Raw genomic sequence first — 19564 nt, forward strand, 5'->3', positions numbered from 1 at the left:
GGATTCACAAAAAACTGAATTTTAAGTATTAAAAAATTAAATATATAAATGTTAAAGTATTGCAATTGTTTCCAAATTAATTTTTCTTTGCACCAACCAAAGGGGAAAAAATAGAAAAAAAGCATCTGAATTTTCTTTTTCTTTTTTCTTTTTTTTTTTTTTTGTGGTTATCTGCTGCGGACATACTGTAAGTGGACTGGTCATGTTATTGTCCGACTGATGTGTGGGTTATACAGGCCAAACATCTTCCCTTGCCAACCCAAATAATGAAATCCGTTTTTTGTTTTTTTTTTCATCTTGACGAAAACCAGAAATATGGTCTGCCTGCATTCATCAACAACTTATGTTTGTGAGACCCCCTACCCCTCAGGACCCCCGCCTAATCAATGCAAAAAATAACGACAAATGGCTTTAGCAGGTTATTCAGAGTTGACGCGGTACTTTGCAGACAACTTACTCTCTTGTTCTCTGACAATAGAATTCAACCACCACCATTTACAGAGACCCCCTCCCCCTCACAGCTCAACTTTGTGGTTTCAACACTGCAGCGAAAGTTTCCTGATATGGGGAAGAGTGACTTGAAGGACTGCATTGATAAGATCAACGAATTTCTCCGTACAACACGCAAATCATCCCAACGACTCTCAATGTAAACCTGTTCAGTATTCATCACAATAAACACATTTTCCCACATGCTCTTTTCCCACTTTGTGTTGTTTTAAAATCTAATCTGAAATATAGAAATAGAAATTATAGAAACAAAATGTTTCACAGCAGTTTTTTCAGGAACAGAATCAGGTTTATTGACATTGTCAGAGAAGGAGTTCACAAACTAGGGATTTTTTTATGGTACAATCGTGCAAGATGACACATATAAGGGTAAATAGAATTATAAAAATATCTAAACACTGTGGCAATATATAAGCAATATCTATACCGTATATCCAGGTCTGGGACGGATTTTAGCAGGGGCTTACCGGGGCTGCAGCCCGGGGCCCCGGCATTCCCGTAGGATTTATATTTTTGTGAATGGATAGTGTTAAAATTTACCGTATTTTCACGACTATAAGCGCACATAAACGTCTTTTTATCCCTTGAAATGTGCGATGCTCCCTTTGGTAAGGAGACCAGGTGGGGGTTTTTTCCACTCATCAACATCGCTGTTGATGCAGAAGCAGCGAGTTTAAAAATAAAATTAATAAAATTGAACAATATCACACCAAGATCCCCAATAAACCTGCTTTTCAGTTGACTGCTGATCCACAGGACAAAAAACTGGTCATAATCAGGGAAGCAGACAGACTAAAGAAAGCTAGGAAACGTCTCACCAAAACACACAAATCTTGGTGTGATATTGTTCATTTTATTAATTTTATTTTTAAACTCGCTGCTTCTGCATCAACAGCGATGTTGATGAGTGGAAAAAACCCCCACCTGGTCTCCTTACCAAAGGGAGCACCGCACATTTCAAGGGATAAAAAGACGTTTATGTGCGCTTATAGTCGTGAAAATACGGTAAATTCTAACACTATCCATTCACAAAAATATAAATCCTACGGGAATGCCGGGGCCCCGGGCTGCAGCCCCGGTAAGCCCCTGCTAAAATCCGTCCCAGACCTGGATATACGGTATAGATATTGCTTATATATTGCCACAGTGTTTAGATATTTTTATAATTCTATTTACCCTTATATGTGTCATCTTGCACGATTGTACCATAAAAAAATCCCTAGTTTGTGAACTCCTTCTCTGACAATGTCAATAAACCTGATTCTGTTCCTGAAAAAACTGCTGTGAAACATTTTGTTTCTATAATTTCTATTTCTATATTTCAGATTAGATTTTAAAACAACACAAAGTGGGAAAAGAGCATGTGGGAAAATGTGTTTATTGTGATGAATACTGAACAGGTTTACATTGAGAGTCGTTGGGATGATTTGCGTGTTGTACGGAGAAATTCGTTGATCTTATCAATGCAGTCCTTCAAGTCACTCTTCCCCATATCAGGAAACTTTCGCTGCAGTGTTGAAACCACAAAGTTGAGCTGTGAGGGGGAGGGGGTCTCTGTAAATGGTGGTGGTTGAATTCTATTGTCAGAGAACAAGAGAGTAAGTTGTCTGCAAAGTACCGCGTCAACTCTGAATAACCTGCTAAAGCCATTTGTCGTTATTTTTTGCATTGATTAGGCGGGGGTCCTGAGGGGTAGGGGGTCTCACAAACATAAGTTGTTGATGAATGCAGGCAGACCATATTTCTGGTTTTCGTCAAGATGAAAAAAAAAACAAAAAACGGATTTCATTATTTGGGTTGGCAAGGGAAGATGTTTGGCCTGTATAACCCACACATCAGTCGGACAATAACATGACCAGTCCACTTACAGTATGTCCGCAGCAGATAACCACAAAAAAAAAAAAAAAGAAAAAAGAAAAAGAAAATTCAGATGCTTTTTTTCTATTTTTTCCCCTTTGGTTGGTGCAAAGAAAAATTAATTTGGAAACAATTGCAATACTTTAACATTTATATATTAAATTTTTTAATACTTAAAATTCAGTTTTTTGTGAATCCTTTCTAGTCATATTTTATTTCCTATTATTTTACAGTTTTTATATCTTCAAAATGTTTTTATTTGTCAAGACAATTCATTTACAGATTTTTTTTTTTTTTTTTGTGGTTATCTAGTGATTTTTTGAAAGAAAATAAAAGAATAAAAATAGTTAAGCATTTTAAAAGGAATTTAAAAAAAAAGGAACATAACAGCATTTTTTAAATAAATGATTTATTATGAGAACATATCATTTCACCATTTATTGGGGGTAATTAATTGAATGCTTATTTATTTATTGAACATGTGTATATTTATTTATTTATTTAGATTGGAGTAGATGTGATTAGATGAGCTTTATTGATCTCACAGCGGAGAAATTCACTCGTCACATATTGGCATAGAAGTTACTGGAGGTGCAAACAGGGAGGGAAAAGGTGCATTAAGATGCTTTATAAAAAAAAAAAAAACACATTTAAGGCAACTCGGCCACAGCTGGGATTGAACCCACAGTCTATTGAACCAAAGACCACTCAGCTTAACCTCTGCGCTATAAACTCGCAACCCGTGACAGCCCTCCCAGTCTGCTACTTGACCAGACTGGGAGGGGTGTCACGTATTGCACGGCAAGAAAGTAACACACAAAAACAAAGCTTTCAACTGCACTTATATTTTACAAAACTAAAGAAAATATATTTTCTTACATACCCTTTTGAATAACTTTGGCTTATCTTAATGAGGAATCAACTTTGGATATGATTTTAATTTCAACATCACCAGCCGCAGCACTGTCTCTGTCGCCTTTCTCTGGTTGCGCTACAGTCTGTATCCCCGGCTCCAACTTAATTAATTTTATTTTTCATTAAATAATAGCGATGCAGATAAATAGAAATAACAGTTCTCAGATAAGATCGGAGGTGTATCTATAACTACTATCAATCTATCTATAAATATTTTCATGAAATAAGATTATGCAGTCCCAATGTTAAATTAATTCATTAACTTTATTTTAATCAAAAACAAAATAAAATAGAACAATATCACACCAAGATCCCCAATAAACCTGCTTTTCAGTTGACTGCAGGCCCACAAACGTACAGACACGGTGTCTCTGACTAAAGGAGCTGGTCAGCTCCTCTTTTTATACAGGCTCATGCGTGAATGTCCAACGAATAACTCCAATTGTTGTTTCAAAAATAGAAAACCTGGTTTCATTACTTTACATTCTAACATTCATTACTTTATAAAAAAGCGATAATAATTATAATAAAAAAAAAACAAAAACATTTAAGGCAACTCGGCCACAGCTGGGATTGAACCCACAGTCTATTGAACCAAAGACCACTCAGCTTAACCTCTGCGCTATAAACTCGCAACCCGTGACACCGCTTCCAGTCTGCTACTCGACCTATGTAATTCTGACTCATGGGACGCCGAAATGGAGTCAGACTGCCACCTAGTGGCTATAGTAGTCACATGTTTTTCACACAATACGTGAAACACGCGGAGCGTGAGTGAAGTGTCCATTTCCAACCAGCGCCCACTGTATTTAAATTAAGACATTGCTTAAAATGAAATGGAGAGGACTGATGTTATTCCAGGTAAAGAAAATGTCCTTAAGTGTTTAAAATCTTTGAAACTAAAGTATGAGGAAATGCATTTCTGGTCACCTGTTTTTATCAAGTAAAATGAATAACAAAATAAATCAAATCTATTAAAGTGAAAATGAGTAATTGTTAGAGCTTCTGTCAGATGACACTGCAATGACTCAGTAGTGAACCAGAAAGCAGAGCTCACTACTGCTCATATTTTATCTGACAGCTGGATGGCCAGTCATGCACTATTGTAACCCGTTCCATATCACAACCAGACGACTTTTAACGCCAGCAGATGTTTATGTACATTTTCTGTGTTTTTTACCCTTATTTATATATATCCTGGAAACAATAAAGAGTTTAACATATCCTAATAATTCTGCCACAGTACTTAACATGAGCTTGTTTTAAATAGCACAGTACAATGGACAAAAAGACAATAAAAAACAGGTTGCCCATTTCAAAGGGAGAGGCAGAAAGATTTGATAATGACTCTATCCAAGTACTATTACTGGTATGGATGATGTTACTATTTGGAAACAATAACAAATTATAACAAATTAATGCAGAAATGATAATAATCTTATTCTATATTGCTGGTATCTGATTCATATAACATATATATGGAGTTGTAGCCAAATAATAACAAACAATATAGAAAATAGCAAAATTATTGGTTAATTCAAATTTGTTTTTATTTTTAGTATGACGTATTTGTAATCTAATTTTTTCTTTTAAAAGGGATTCTGTATTAAACTTTTAAAAGTGATTATGTATTGAGCATAGGTTTGATTAATGTTATACTGAGAACAAACACATAGTCTCCGCCCACTGACGGTGCTAACGTGAGTCACTGACCTTTCCTTTTGGTCCATTGTTTCAAACATTGTCACTTGACCTTATAATTATGTCAACTAAAGATGTCAGGATCTAATTTGCTTTGGTCACATGTTTCTAGATGTAGACGGCTCAATTTTTGGACTTATAATTGCCTTTATTAATCTTATGCCAAGATTCTGTCACCTCGGCATGCATAATGCTTGAACAGTCCTTTAAAAAAATGGGGCCCTATTGTTATTTAACTGATAATTATTTGACCTCTTTAAGGTTTATGACGTCCACTAAACTTCTGGTACCAGCTTGTCAGGCGATTAGTTGACAAACAAACATGATAGGCCTGATTTCTTCAGGCTTAAACCCATTTAATATGGATTCTCCATATGCTGGTATGTGTGGAAAAGTCAGGAACAATGCAACAGCAGCTTTAGCATGAAAAACATCCATTCAAAGACACACATAGCTATCTTTTTTCTCTCAAAAACCTTTTCAGCTATAAATTCAAATGATCCTAAATGGTCTTTTAAGTATCATTTAAATATTATAATTCAAAGAGCCAATTTTCTTCCCTAATCCTGCTCCCATCTACATTGATCAAACTTTTTCAATGAGATCCCATTTACTCTGCTTCTCCTCCTAAATGACAGTCCCTCCCAGTGACTAATTCTGGTCTTTTCACAGGACTGCCCAAGATGATGGTGATCAGGAACTACTTTGGCGTGCCGAGTCCTGCTTCTGGCCTGGCACTCACCATCAAGCACGGAGACACCATCGAATTATTATGCGCCGATCCACACAGCCCCTGGTGGCAGGTCAGATGTTCAGCTTACTTCTCGATCGCTCGTTTTAAAAGGCTGATAAATTTATTTATACCCTTTAAAAAACTAATTTACACCATGGAACCTTCATTCCCACATAGCTGGAAACAAATTGGCTATTACGCAGTGTGTACGAGTGTTGAAAACATGAATTTAATTGTCAGTATTTTACATTATATAACCAAGCTGTAAAGGCATGTTTGTGTGGACTGGAATAAAATGTAAGATGAATTCTCTAAATGAAACCCCTAACTTCCTCTCGCTGACGAGACTCGGTGCATTTTGACACTTTTTGCTAACAAGCTGCAAAATAACAATGACATTCAAAGGCACAGTTGTTGCCCCAGCAGACAATTAAACACACCACAGGGCTCTTCTCGGCATGAAGTGGGATTCCCAGACGCTAGAAAGGTTTGTTTATTGCACACATTTACAGTTGCGGGAAGAAAAACTAAAATGGCGAATATAAGCCCCTTCCTAGGAATTGTCTAGCAGCCGCTGGTCCATGAACAGGTGCGAGTGAGGCTGGAAATGTTGCTTTTTCACATGGGTTAGGATTGCATCATATTGTGAATTCTAGACAAAACTCAATATATTTAGCAAAAGATGACTTTGTTTGTTGACTGTAATTTTATTTCATTCAGCAGCAATTATCAGTTTATTTTGACAGTCCTGCTGACTGAAATCCTTCTGAGACTTCCAGCCAGCATGCAGGAGATAGCAGCGTTTCACGCAGGGCTGATAAGATGTCCTGAGGTTGCACAAATGGAAAAGGAGAGCTAACAAATAGGCTTGGCTGGCAGTGTGCCTTTCAGAGCATGCATGTTACTGCAATGCAAAAAAAAAATGCTCCTGGAGAACATAATATAAGCTGCCTTGGGCAGACTATTTTAACCTAAATATGTTTTTATTCAGTTGGGGAACGGGGTCTGAAACCAGCTAACTGTCACCAGGCAGCTGATATATACGACCTGCTGCTCCAGCTGCCAGCATGCTTATCGCTTTAAAGTAAATGAGAAATACAATAAAGCTCCCTTTCTTATTCAAAGAAGCCTGATGTTTTCAAAATGAATACAAGCAAAGGACAAAGATCACATACTTGTGTCTAAAAGGACAGAATAAAAGGCATTAACATTCCTGAACCACTGACAGGAATTCACCTCTACGTGTTGGTTTTATTCATTAGCGTGCATGAACAGCTTCAGGTCAGAGGTCCAGTACTGATCTTTGCAGGTGCAAGGATTGTTTGGAAATAAAGACCAATGCAGGATATTCTATTTAAATCTATTTAGTAAAGATAGATCGTTTTATATTCATATATGTGGAAGCCATACAGTATGTCTGTGCCTTTATATATAAAATGTTGACTGTTTTGATGAAAGAAAAGCCTCTATGAATTCAGTCATATTTATCCATTAGGCTACTGCCTTTCTTCCAAAAATAATTAAAAAGGCTATTTTTGACTGAATTAAACTTCTGACAAGGCCTGTAATTTGCAGTAGGTGTAAATATTTTTCAGGTAACAGAGGAAAATAAAACATAGTGTCCATGTCTGTCAGAGGGAGCTGGTTTCTATATATAACTTGTTTCTACAAGGTTCTTCCCTCTACATTGTGCATAAATCATGGTGCTGAACTTCTACTGTCATCACCAAGGGACAACTTGTCCTCCTCTGCTCTTCCTGCCAGCTACCTGCTGCTGTATATTAGCGCTGCGGCCCAATTGTTCTGGAACTGTGGAGAAACTCCAGAGCCAGATCTATGTAACACAATTATCTCTGTGTGGTTTCAGGGCCGGAACCTGTCGACGAAAGAGACTGGCTTCTTTCCAAGTGATGCCGTGCGGCCGTGTCCGTGTGTAAGCAGCTTTTATTTCCAGCTCTGCCAGCAGGACCACATTTTAGCGCACAATTTAGTTACCCATTTTTTTTATTCAATTATAACACCCCTCATGTTTATTCCGACTAAAATCACACTTGGTTGTACTCCAAGATATGAACATTGTTTCTCGGGATTTTAAATGAGGTTTTTCCTTTAGGTCAATGTGAAACCTAGAACTAGAAGGAGAAATAAAGAGCTTTCTCAGCTTCACAAAGATGATTGCAGACGCTTATAATTGGAGTGATTAATTTGTTAACAGATGTTCCATTGTGGAGGGATTGCTTTACAAAGGGAAAATATTGAAAAGAACTTCCATCATGGGCAGGTCTAACTCAAATAGTGTTTATTATGAGGGAAGACTTGCAAGATGCCAGAGAGAGTCTCCATAAATCCCTTAAATGCCATCATGGGGCCTACACCAGACTCTTGCTACTGTTGTTATGGCAGTGCATGCCTTTATAACCACAAACTAGTTCAGCTTTTGTAGAAGATATTTCTTTAACAAGCAAAGCCTAGTTAATTATTGAACAGTAGCAACAATTAAATCAATTTCTTTTCCCAAAGATAAAAAAAAGTAAGATTAGATATTAGTATGTCTTCATTTCTTCAAAAACAAGAGAATATATATGAAATGGGTTTTATACATATAACTTCTAAGACACCATTTTATCGGATTTAAAGTTTTTCCTTCATTTTTATGGCTGCTTTGTTTATGCCACAAATAGACAGTTACCTAGACTGCTTCAGAAATACGTAATTCACTCCAGATGCTAAAGTCATATCGCCGTATCTGTAGGAGCACTAAGCGGTTTTACTTGTGTAACATCCTAATATGAACTTTAAAACAGACCAGCAGATTTGGCGTATCATTTTATGGGACCAGAATGACGCGCGTCCTTTGACTGCCTCAGGTAAATAACAGACTCATGCATTGATTTTTTTTCTTCCTCCCTGCAGGTGCCAAAGCCCGTTGATTACTCCTCACAGCTGTGGTGAGTTCAGATTGTTTCTATCCTTTGGAGTCATTAGAGAAATAAAGCAGTCTCTATTCATACCTAATGGTCTTGAACATTGAATTTGGACTTATTTTAGCTCATGAACTTATTTTATTTTACTTTCATTTTGCTGTTTTACCTCATTTTGTTTGCAGATACAATATGCAATACCTTGCTGAAGTCGGTCAATTTTGACATTATGTCAGGTTACAGCAACTAACCTTAAAGATATAGTGAAGGGTTTTGGGAATTTTTTGAAAAGACCTCTTCACTTAAAAAAAAAAAAAAAAAAAACTCATGCAAAACCCTGCACCCGCTCCTGAGTGGGAACCACTAATAAACGCATGTGAGTGCATGCAAAAGCCCATTTCTCCTCATGCGTACTCTGTTGTTGCTGTTTGCAGCACTCATACAAGCTTACATTTCAAAAGAAGATTTGCTATTGTTCCACTATGTCAGACTCGCCGTTGGTAAATGAAAATGAAGACGAGGGCAGCCTTACGCAAACATATTCCAGAATGACTGAGTATTAGGAGGACCACTTATTCTGATGGTCCACTCACAAAAACAGCATCTTCCACTATACCTTTGACATGTTTTAAAATATTTTTTTTTCAATAACATACCATTTTTTTATCTGTTAAATAAAAATATAAAAAGTGTGGCATGCATTACTATTTACTTCAATTCTTTATTTAAAACTGATGCCCCTTAACAAAATCCCGGCAGTTTGCTTCAGAAACAGCATAGCCCAGTCAGTATCTAGGCTCTAGTGACGTGTAAAGAAAGCACCATTACCTTCTACAGTACAACTCAACAAGACCTTGCTGTCCAGCTAAACTGACAAGTAAACATTGATCAGAGAAACAGCCAAGAGGACCCCTAGAATCTCTGTAGAAACTGCAGAGATCCACAGCTCATTTGGAGCAATCTGACAGCCTCTAGTTGTGTGCTCCAAAGGGCTGATCTGTACGCAAAAGTGGAAACAAGAAAGAGACTTTAGAATGAACTCTGTTTTCAGTTTGGCCAAACGCCATGTAGAGGACAGGAGAGACCACAAAGATGTGACTGAAGGTTCTCTAGTATTAAAATGGTCTAACACAATTATACTTGGCCTAAAACTTAGCACAGCATCCTTTTTTCGATTAGTTGAAGTTACAGCATCATGATATGGAAAGGCTTTTCTTTAGCAACGACTGACCCTTCTCCAAGTTGAGTCTTAAGGCTGGAGCTACAATGGTTTGAATCAAAGCATCATGTGTTAGAACGACCCAGTCAAAGTCCAAACTGTAACAGAGAATATGTGGCTTGAATTGAGATCTGCTCTACGTACATAGACACACCCAATTCCCTCTGACTGAGCTATTTTTGCTTAAAAAAGAATTGTGCACAGCTGATGCTAACTATAAAGGACCCTCAAGGTCGAAATCGTCAATGACCTACACTACATGTTCCCACTGTTACCTTAGAAAAAGGTAAAGAATGTTATTTTTCTTTGCATGAATGACGGAATCTTCTTTCTCTTTTACCGTCATAGGTTTGCTGGTCCAATGGAGAGATTTCAGGCTGAAGCAGAACTCATCAACAGGGTCAACAGCACCTATTTGGTCCGCCATCGCAGCAAGGAGTTCACAGAGTACGCCATCAGCATAAAGTAAGTCTGAAACAATACATCGGGCTTTACTGTATTTAAAACTAATAGATTTCTGTGAGATGCCATTTTCTCATACATTGCTTTTCACTGGGTGAACTGGTACGCTGCAGATGTTGGGTTTAGTTTAGCCAAGCGTACAGCCAAGCTGTCTTTACACAGGCCAAGATTATTAGTGTCTCTTTTTCTTGTACTCACTGTTACATGGCGGTTTTCCTGTGTCTCCATGGATGCGTTGTTATTGGTTAGCCAAACCACAGTATTGACCAGATGTAGCTTCAGCCTCCACTACAGAACTTGACAGACTAATTTGTACCTTGTTGGGAAGGGCGATGTGCCCATCCCGAGGTGAAGACTATGGTTAACCACATTTGGACAGCGGCCTCTCCTGGGTTGAATGTTATCATTACCATTCATGATCAGAGCCACATAAACAGCTTTTGTTTGTTTTTGTTTTTTATAAAAAGCACATTGATGTTCAAGTCTTAGCAGTCTGATCTTTAGAGCTTTATACTGTGCATAACAAGTTTTCTTCTTTTAGTGCATTTTTATTTGTTCCTGGTTCTTAGGAATATCCCTGTTAAGCTGATTTCTACTATTTATTTTCATTTCGTACATCTGGTGAAGTTTTAATTACATATTTAGTCATATTTTTGAAGAGCTTATCAAGATTACTCTACCCAGCATGTAAAATGTAATTAAAAAGATGCAACTGCCTTCAATACAAGTGGTGGTTAAATAAAGCACCTAAAATCAATTCATTTTTTTAATATAGCACCAACTCATGTTATCTCAAGGCACTTTATAGAGACATTCAATCAGATCATACATTTTCTATAAAGATGATTGCATCGAGGTGTTGATTTGCAAGACATGGTCCTCCTGGATGAGTTTGTGGCGACAATGTCGCTTGCATTTTGTTATTAACTCTTAAGCAATCCCTCACACCAAGCGTGCATGTAGCGACAGTGGAGAGGAAAACTGCCTTTTAACTGGAGGAAAGCTCCAGCAGAACCAGGCTCAGTGTGAGCGGCCATTTGCCGAGGCCGACTGGGGCTCAAGGAGACAGAAGCAGACATACAGAAACAGAGATAAAAAAGGCAACTGTTAACCAGCTCTACAGGTGGTCTGACCCAGAAAAGAAACAGTCAGGAAGATGAGCTCCGGGCGAGCTCCCAGTCAGAGGATTAAAGAGAACACATTCAGTTAGTCACAGTCAGAGAAACAGGACTACACTGAAAAACAGACCAAGCTCCAACATAAACAAAGGTGTTGATGGCAGCAGCACAGCTGATATTTCTCTCCAGGATGGCGCCACAGCCATAAAAGAACAGAGCAGATCATGAGAAAAAGCAGGGAGAGCATACATTTAGGAGTGGACTTAACAAATACTGCAAAATGGGAGAACAGTGATAGAATGAAGAAGAAGAATGAAAAGGGATCGCTATGTCCTCAAGCACCCTAATCATAAAGCAGCATTAATTTAGAAATAACTAAGGTTAAACTCATTGTTTTGGATGAGGTGACAGAAAACTAGAGCCAAACAAATCAAACAAATCAAATACAAATGGAGACATAAAAAGGCAGATCATGTGTATTTCTTTATAACCTAAAAACCAAAATACACTTATATGTTTTAACATATATAATGTAAAGGTAAAATGGAGATAAAATGTCAGAAAATGGATGGATTGATGGATGTAAAGGTTAAATGTTACATTTTCATTATTTAGGAGCTGCTCTAACTCTACAGTTACATGTACCGTTTACCACACATGCTTTTTTATTAAAGTCACAATTATTCTGTACTTTGTATTGTCAGATAAAAGGAGGTTTATGTTTCTAACGTAATAGATTGTAACAAAGTTTAGGGATGTGAATTGTTCCCTGGTCACTGTTAAGCTTAAACCTTTTAAAGACTGGAATAGTGTTTAATCTTGAAGCTCTTTTGTGGTGACATGTGTATAGATAGTTGTCTGTTGGATGTCGAGGAAACAGTAGTAATGCAGCAGCATGTTTCTGGTGGAACTTTAATGATATTTTTGCTGCTATCACAGCACTTTTGTGCAGCCTTTTTAGTTGGGAAGAACTCAATCTTGTTTCTTTTGAGACCTCGTAAGAGTCGATGAGAGTCTCCACAAGATTTCAGCCTAATCCATGCTTCTGCACGATCAAAACCTCTGTGGAATATATCACATAGTACAGTCGATGGTGGCCCAGCTCTAATACTGTCCTCCTCAACTAAATCAGCAGGATTTGTCTGAACAAAAATGGTGAACAAAATCAGCATGTTGTGTTGCTTACAAAGCAACACTGTAAAAGACAGATGTCCTTTATATGCACTCTCGTCTATAAAATTTGACCCAACCCCCAATCAGCTATAATGTTAATGCAAACCCAAACACAAAACTCTGAAAAGCATTTTCACCCTCGCGTGCACCTTGGCTCCCCCACCACCATCATTCTCATGGTGTCACAAACCTCCAGGACCCCGTGCTTTAGAGGAATGGCCCGAGCTCCGTGCGAGGGCCAGAGGCCGGCCGCGGATCGATGGTGGTGATCAGAGAGGGAAATTACACTCATAACTTATTCAATGGCCCACAGGTACAACAACGACGTGAAGCACATAAAGATCCTGACCAAGGAGGGCTGCTACTACATTGCAGAGAACAAGAAATTTAGGAGCATATTAGTGAGTTTCTTTCTTTCTTGTTTCTGCTTTTTTTATTAATAACTTAACCATAATGTTCATGTAATGAAGTGTCAACAATGTTTAATTTTAACCATGTGAACAAAGAAAGCTCTGGTTAAATATATGTATACTGACCTGCAAAACTTCTCAATCATCCAGTGTAATGCCAACACACTGTTTATGGTGGATGATTTTCTTACCTCAGATTTTCTACTAGATGCCATAAAAGTTCTTATTCCAACTGACTCCATTGTTGGTTTTAATGAGACTATGTTTGTCTTCTGTATAAAGGAGCTGATTGAGTACTACAAACACCACTCTTTGAGGGAAGGCTTTAAGAGCCTGGATACCACCCTGCAGTTCCCCTACCGGGAACCGGAGAACGCCGCTGTGCACCGCTTCAGCCGGCCAGGCAGCAACAGTGAGTACAAGTTTCAGTATGTAATCTCTAATACAACAGCTTTTTTATGGTATTGAAACCTCATTTTTTAAACTCTCAGATGGAATAAATAACTTTTTTTTTTTTACATTTTAAATAGTCTTTTTATAGACAATGATACAGAATCAATAAAACCTGCAGTTTTTTTGAGAATATTTTTTCTACCAATGCATATGCTAAAGCAACTGAGGGAACAATTGCTGCTTTTTCTGTTGTAAAAAATCCCTAAAAGATAATTATTTTAAAACAATAATTTTTTTGCCTTTTCTAGTTGAGTGTAACTGGCCAGTTAACAGGTTAAAATGATATATTAAAAAAAAGGGCTTTTATTATTTCCTGATTTTGCTTTAATTTGATCTTATTTTAAATCTACATCTACAACACAACCAGAATAAACAGGTATGTTTAGCTCTGTGTATCGTTTGTGAGGCAGATAAAATACCAACTACACCTTTAATCACCTTGTGCCAAAGCTTGGAGATTAAAAGGAAAAAGCATTAAGAAGAATCTAAAACATTTAACCAAGTGACAGGTTACCTGCAGATAGCGCTGTCTCTTGAACGCTGCTTTAATTCAGACGGGAACATCTTGGCTGCTTCTAAAGAGGTGCACAATGAGTCACTGTTACCAGCATTTCAGCCTCCTGTGATGTTAATGGGTTTTGACTCGCTGTCAGGCAGCGGTTGGAGAATTCCCTAAGCATGGTATTAGATTTGATAACACTCCCTGGCTGATTAGTGAAGATCAAATCAATTAGAGCTTCATGGAGGACAGATCATTTCAATGAATTAACATTCATAACTCGACTTGAAGTGTTAATATCTCATCCAAATGATGTCATTTGATATATGCAACTGTTTAAATCTATTATATTGTTTAGCTTAAGTTTGAAAGTAAGTCAAAACCTTTTAATGTTTTTGGCAGGAGCAAGTAAACCCCTTGATATAGCTTCAAGCTTTCATGTAATTTAGTCTGATGTAGTTTATTCCTTTATTGCATTGAGAACGTTCAGAACATGAATGTTCATTTAAGACTAGGTGGTTTTCCTGGTTCTCCTACTATATATATTTAGCTCCTTCTACTGTCAATCAGTTCTGACCAGTTTAACTTGCTTGTTTATAACAAACACTCCCATTGGCTGATGCTGCCACCACCGTGTTTCACAGTCGGATTTATGTGCATAGTGTTTTGCACTTTTTGTCTCATCTGATTATAACACGTTTCACTGCATCCCGTAGTACCTTTCGATAAACTTTAAACCGCCCTTTTCTTAGCCGTTATTCAATCTCGGCTTTTCCACTCTACATAAAGTCCAGGTTTGTGGATTACGTGAATAAACGCTGTCCCATCTAAGTCCTCTGGTCTGCTTGTCTTGTTGCTTCGGTCACATATGGATTCAATTTTGTTGTTTGGTCTGGTTTGTTGTCAAATTGTACTTTTTGCAAGTAGACCTTGTGTGTGTTTGAATTTCAGGGGTTGTCTCCTTCAAAAGCCGCACTTGTAGACCGATTACATTACAGCACTGTGGCAAAGGTTTTCCTAATTCCCTAATTATCAGGGTACAGGCATTTCTTGCCCCACCCTCTCATGGCTAGTATCCTTAAAAATTCGACAGTGATACATTTCCAAAGATGCATTGTCCAATTTTAGACACTGTCATTGGACTAAATGTAGTTATCAATCCATATATATTTATCTCCATTAAGCATTAAATTGCTCAAATAGTGAATGCAAAAATAAATTGACTAAATGGAAACACTACAATAAAAAAAACACACCTGTATGAGGTTTTTTTTGGCCCTATCGAAATTCTTATACTTTGCAAAACTTCAATGGAAACCCCTTTTTTTGCATCACAAAAGTCACAGTATCTACAACTGGATCTTACTTCCTTGTAGAAAGACAAAGAAGAAGATCAGAAGTAGTTGGAGTAGCTGTGGTTGCAGTATGGATCTATCTTATGTGTTCAAATCAGCTGCTGCCATGTTGTTTTCCGACTCATTTTAGTTGTGGTTATTATTTTGCTGAATATCACAATTGCAAAACACTGCAGTTTCGAATTTAACCGAATATAAAATCTGTAATGGAAACTCAGCTACTGTTACTTTAAGGACAGTTTGTTAACAAGCTGTTCTGGTTACAGTTGGTGACAGATAAGGTTAATATCATGACCAAAGGCTCTATCATCTAGAGTCCCATCACACATATCTGCTCTTTGATCTGACCAGACTCCTTTATATAAGGTGAAGAAAAAAGATAAATGGGTTAATTTATGCCAACATAACAGCTGCTCCTGGAAGACTGCCCCTTAAACTGCAATAGAACAAATATGAAAAAAACTGATTCTGTGGACATGAGATGCAGTTACACTAAATATGTAAATAAATGTGATCACAGGCGTATCCTTCGTTTGGTTTTCCGATGTTAATGTAGAAAACAAATTGAGGCAAAACTCAAAAAACACTATTTTGTTTTTGTTTCAAAATTTTCCCACTTTCCTTGATGGGTTCTTGGCTGGTCCCCTTTAAAGCCGGCCATGCACTGTACAATTATTTTGCCCTTTTCGGGACAATTTTCCAGTCGTGCGAGAATTTTTCAATCGGGCCGACTTCAGCCTGATCATGCGTCGTATAGTGTACAGGAGGTAATCAGCAACTCACGACCACCTCCTGATCAGCAAATGTGTTTTTGAAATTCAGTCGGCCATCCTTTTCAGATCGCTCTGTGTGAATGTACTAACAAGGATTCTTCTTCTTCCTCTCAGACGAAAACACAGAAGCATGCGTATAAGCAGCCAGATTCCATTAGATAGTCGGGTTGCACAGTGTGAGAACATACATCATGAGCTGTGAACTTTTAAACCCTGCGGTTTCATCGTACAGTGTGAGCTGTAGCTGCGTGCAATGATTGAATAAATTGTACAGTGTACGCCAGGCTTAATTCCTTTTTAAAAATCAATCTTTGTACTAAAAAAATCTTTCTGTCATGATTTTTAGACATGAAGATCTTAAGAGAAGATCTTCCGGTCAGACTCTGAAATTAAGAAAGGGTGGAGTCAGACTTAAAAAATATGCAAGAGGGGGTCACTTTTTTTTTTTTTTTTAAGGGAATCTGACCAAAGCTGGTGCCAAGTTTTCCCATTTTTCATGTAGTTCCATTCAAAACAGTGCTAAATCCTTCAAGCTGTTTGTTGTTTTGGTCTGTTGTATTATAGTTTTTAAATGTTGTAATCGAATAATCTGAATCAGTTCCCATGGTTCTGTATAAAGTTGTGGTTGTAAAGTTGATGAACCAAAGGATTTTTCAAGTCTTTACCCTCAGCGTTCCCGTCAGCATGAGCGAGGGTTGTTATGTTCTGTCTGTCAGATGCTGAGCTGTTGATTTAAGGAGATGGATTTCCTTTCTTTTCCACCTTCATAGGAATAAACTCTTTATTCTTTGGTGAACAAAACCCAGCAGCACCTCTGAATGACGCCATCACTCCAGATGCTTCAAACTGTACCCAAACATTGTAGATTATTTATTCATCCAGCCTCCGTAACCCTGCAACTCTTTCATTACTGTTGCTAACCTGAATTCCCTGAGATTCACCCTTTTATTTGTCAATGATGAATGAAAGGAGACACCAGTTCTGATGTGAAAATTTGTCTGAACCTGAAGGCAACTCTTTAATGAGATCACGTTTGCAAGCAAAGACCTTCTTGGACTTTGATCTCAGGAAGGATTATAGACTAAACAAGTATATATATAATCAGAAATAATGATGATTTAGGCATGTTTTCCATATCAATAGATTTAACTTTATGTAACCAGGTGAGTGAACAACGGAGGGCAGCTTGCCTTATCAGAGCCTAATGCTTCCATATTCACCTCGCACAGGCTGAAAAATGCCACCAGAGCATATGTGAGCTGGCCATCAGTGGGGAATGAAAACTCTGACATCTCAATGAGTGGAAAATAAGGTTTCATCTAAAGCCTGCGCGCCGCTGTGCTCGTGGCCGATCGTGTCAGAAATGTGAACAGATTGCACGAGGCTGTTGGGTTTCTTTAGTCCAGGCTTGGCTTCAAAGTGCAAGTCTAGGCAGCTCCGGTCCAAATTTGTTTTGTTCTGCTGTAAGTCCCTCCATCTTACATGGCAGCCCGCTCCTGGAGTGCAGAATTCATTTCCTCTCTTCCACATTTAAATGACTTCTGTTTATTATCGCAGTCATTCCCTGAGCACTGCTGGAAAGCTCCTAATTAACACTTTCTCCTTCGGACAGCTTTCGGAGAGGGACAGCTGATTGATAACGCGATACCACCAGTGTTAACTGGGAACATAAACAAACATGGAGCCGTGGAGCTGTTTCAGCTCACAGTCTGAGTGGGGACTATTGGCTCCTGATTAGATTTTTACACTCTTCTTCAGTCTCTCACAAAATGATGCTCTAACTGTGTGTGTTTGGGCGGCATTGGCGTGGGTGTGTGTGTGTGCTGAATCGCAGCAATCACACAAATCAGATTGTTCAAAAATAAAGCATGTGAAATTCAGCTGGCGTCTCGGCGGCTGTGCGATCCCTCTTCATATTGCTCGTTCCCTGAAACCATCAGGGCTTACTGAGCTGTCTCTAAGCGCCCTGATTAGAATTCATTTTAAAAACCACTAGAGCCCTGCTCTCCTTACAGCATATCAATAACTTGGACCAGTTTACTCGCCAATTGGATTGTTCAAAGCAGAACATTTTTCACAAAGTTGGAGCATTTATCTGCCGCTGTGGGAGTTTCAGTTTTACATGGCTAATACACACTGCTTTGGGTAGAGTTGATCTCAAACACAGAGACAAGTTTCCCAAATGGGATTATCTGCAGGTTAAATGCCTTAATAATTTGACGAAGTGGCGGTTTTAAACCAAATTAAGCATTTTTTCCTTGGGGGAAAGCAAAAGAGTAACACAAAAATAGGGAATCATTTACCATATTAAGTGAGTCAAATATGCAGACCCTTGATCTAGATGATAAAACGGATCATATCTTGATTCAACAGAAGCTTAGAGTGACAAACCTTGATTTCTTAATAATTGTTCAAGTAAACTTTGCACTCTACGCTCTCCTCGGTCAGCGCATATTATGATAAGAAATTGATTTGGTTTTATGTTTAAAGTACAGGAGCATACAGAAGCAGTTCTACAGAGGAACTGGTCCCTGTTAGCTCCTTTCTGGTAACGCTCAGGGTTTAATGCATGCAAGGTTCTAAAAAGTAGTGAAGTGGCCTGTATGGAAAACATAAACAGCAAAAAATTAAGTCTAAATAATTCATTCTTTTAATAAGTGCATTTTCCCTCTAGACCTGAGTAGACGGAAAATTAACGATTAATTAAGAGAAATTTCCAAGAATAAATTCAAATAAGAAAACATATCTATTGTCCTATTTCAAATGCATTATAACTAATTATCTTATCATAAAGTCAAAAACACTCATTCCTTTGCAGGTCATATTAGGTAAATGTACTTATTTTGAGATATTCTTACTTATTCTTACTTATTGAGATCGCAGTGTAATAATAAATCAATATCTTGTGATGATTTGCGCTGACAGAAGGGATGTTTTTGCAAGAGATACTTTTGTCTTTACAATTTATCGTATCATTATATACTTACCCGTAGCTTTAAGCTCCAGCCATATTAAGATAGGATCACAGTTTGTTTCTGTTAGATCAGATATATACAACCTTGGCTTTGTGGCTCACTTTGAATAGCAAAAATATTCGCTCTTCAGCTGTTTTCTGTGTGTTTGCATTTACTATGTGCCCCATGAGAAAACACTGTCCCCGACTTGTCCTCCCTAGTAAATGACATATATCTAATGTATTCTTCTTTTTTTCATTTATCAATCCAGATTTTAGGACCTAAAAATGTAAATATCTCCAAATGTATAATGTTAGTAATGTTCTGTTAAATCTTAAATGTGAACATTACCAGTAGTTTCTGTTGTTTGGCTCAGATCTAAAAACAGTTAATCACATTAGTCAATTATTTAAACCATCATCATCATCATCAATTAATTGATGATTATGTGGTGTCTAAAGACTCTAAACCGCAAAAATATTACAGAATAATTTATTTAAAAACTGTATTA

At 37.7% G+C, this 19564-nt stretch overlaps 1 protein-coding gene across 5 annotated transcripts in view; it reads left to right on the forward strand.

The window, feature by feature from the left end:
• Positions 1 to 19564, forward strand: part of LOC119795991 (guanine nucleotide exchange factor VAV3) — a 142087-nt gene that overhangs the window by 113798 nt on the left and 8725 nt on the right. For all 5 annotated transcript variants that reach the window (XM_038304272.1, XM_038304273.1, XM_038304274.1 and 2 more), the window contains 6 exons: positions 5656 to 5786; positions 7584 to 7649; positions 8630 to 8664; positions 10205 to 10321; positions 12923 to 13010; positions 13302 to 13431. In XM_038304272.1, coding sequence (XP_038160200.1) covers positions 5656 to 5786; positions 7584 to 7649; positions 8630 to 8664; positions 10205 to 10321; positions 12923 to 13010; positions 13302 to 13431 — 567 coding nt within the window. The remainder of the gene's footprint in view (positions 1 to 5655; positions 5787 to 7583; positions 7650 to 8629; positions 8665 to 10204; positions 10322 to 12922; positions 13011 to 13301; positions 13432 to 19564) is intronic.

Source organism: Cyprinodon tularosa, unplaced genomic scaffold (assembly GCF_016077235.1).
Source record: "Cyprinodon tularosa strain WSP-4 unplaced genomic scaffold, ASM1607723v1 ctg53, whole genome shotgun sequence".
Classification (NCBI taxonomy): Eukaryota; Metazoa; Chordata; class Actinopteri; order Cyprinodontiformes; family Cyprinodontidae; genus Cyprinodon; species Cyprinodon tularosa.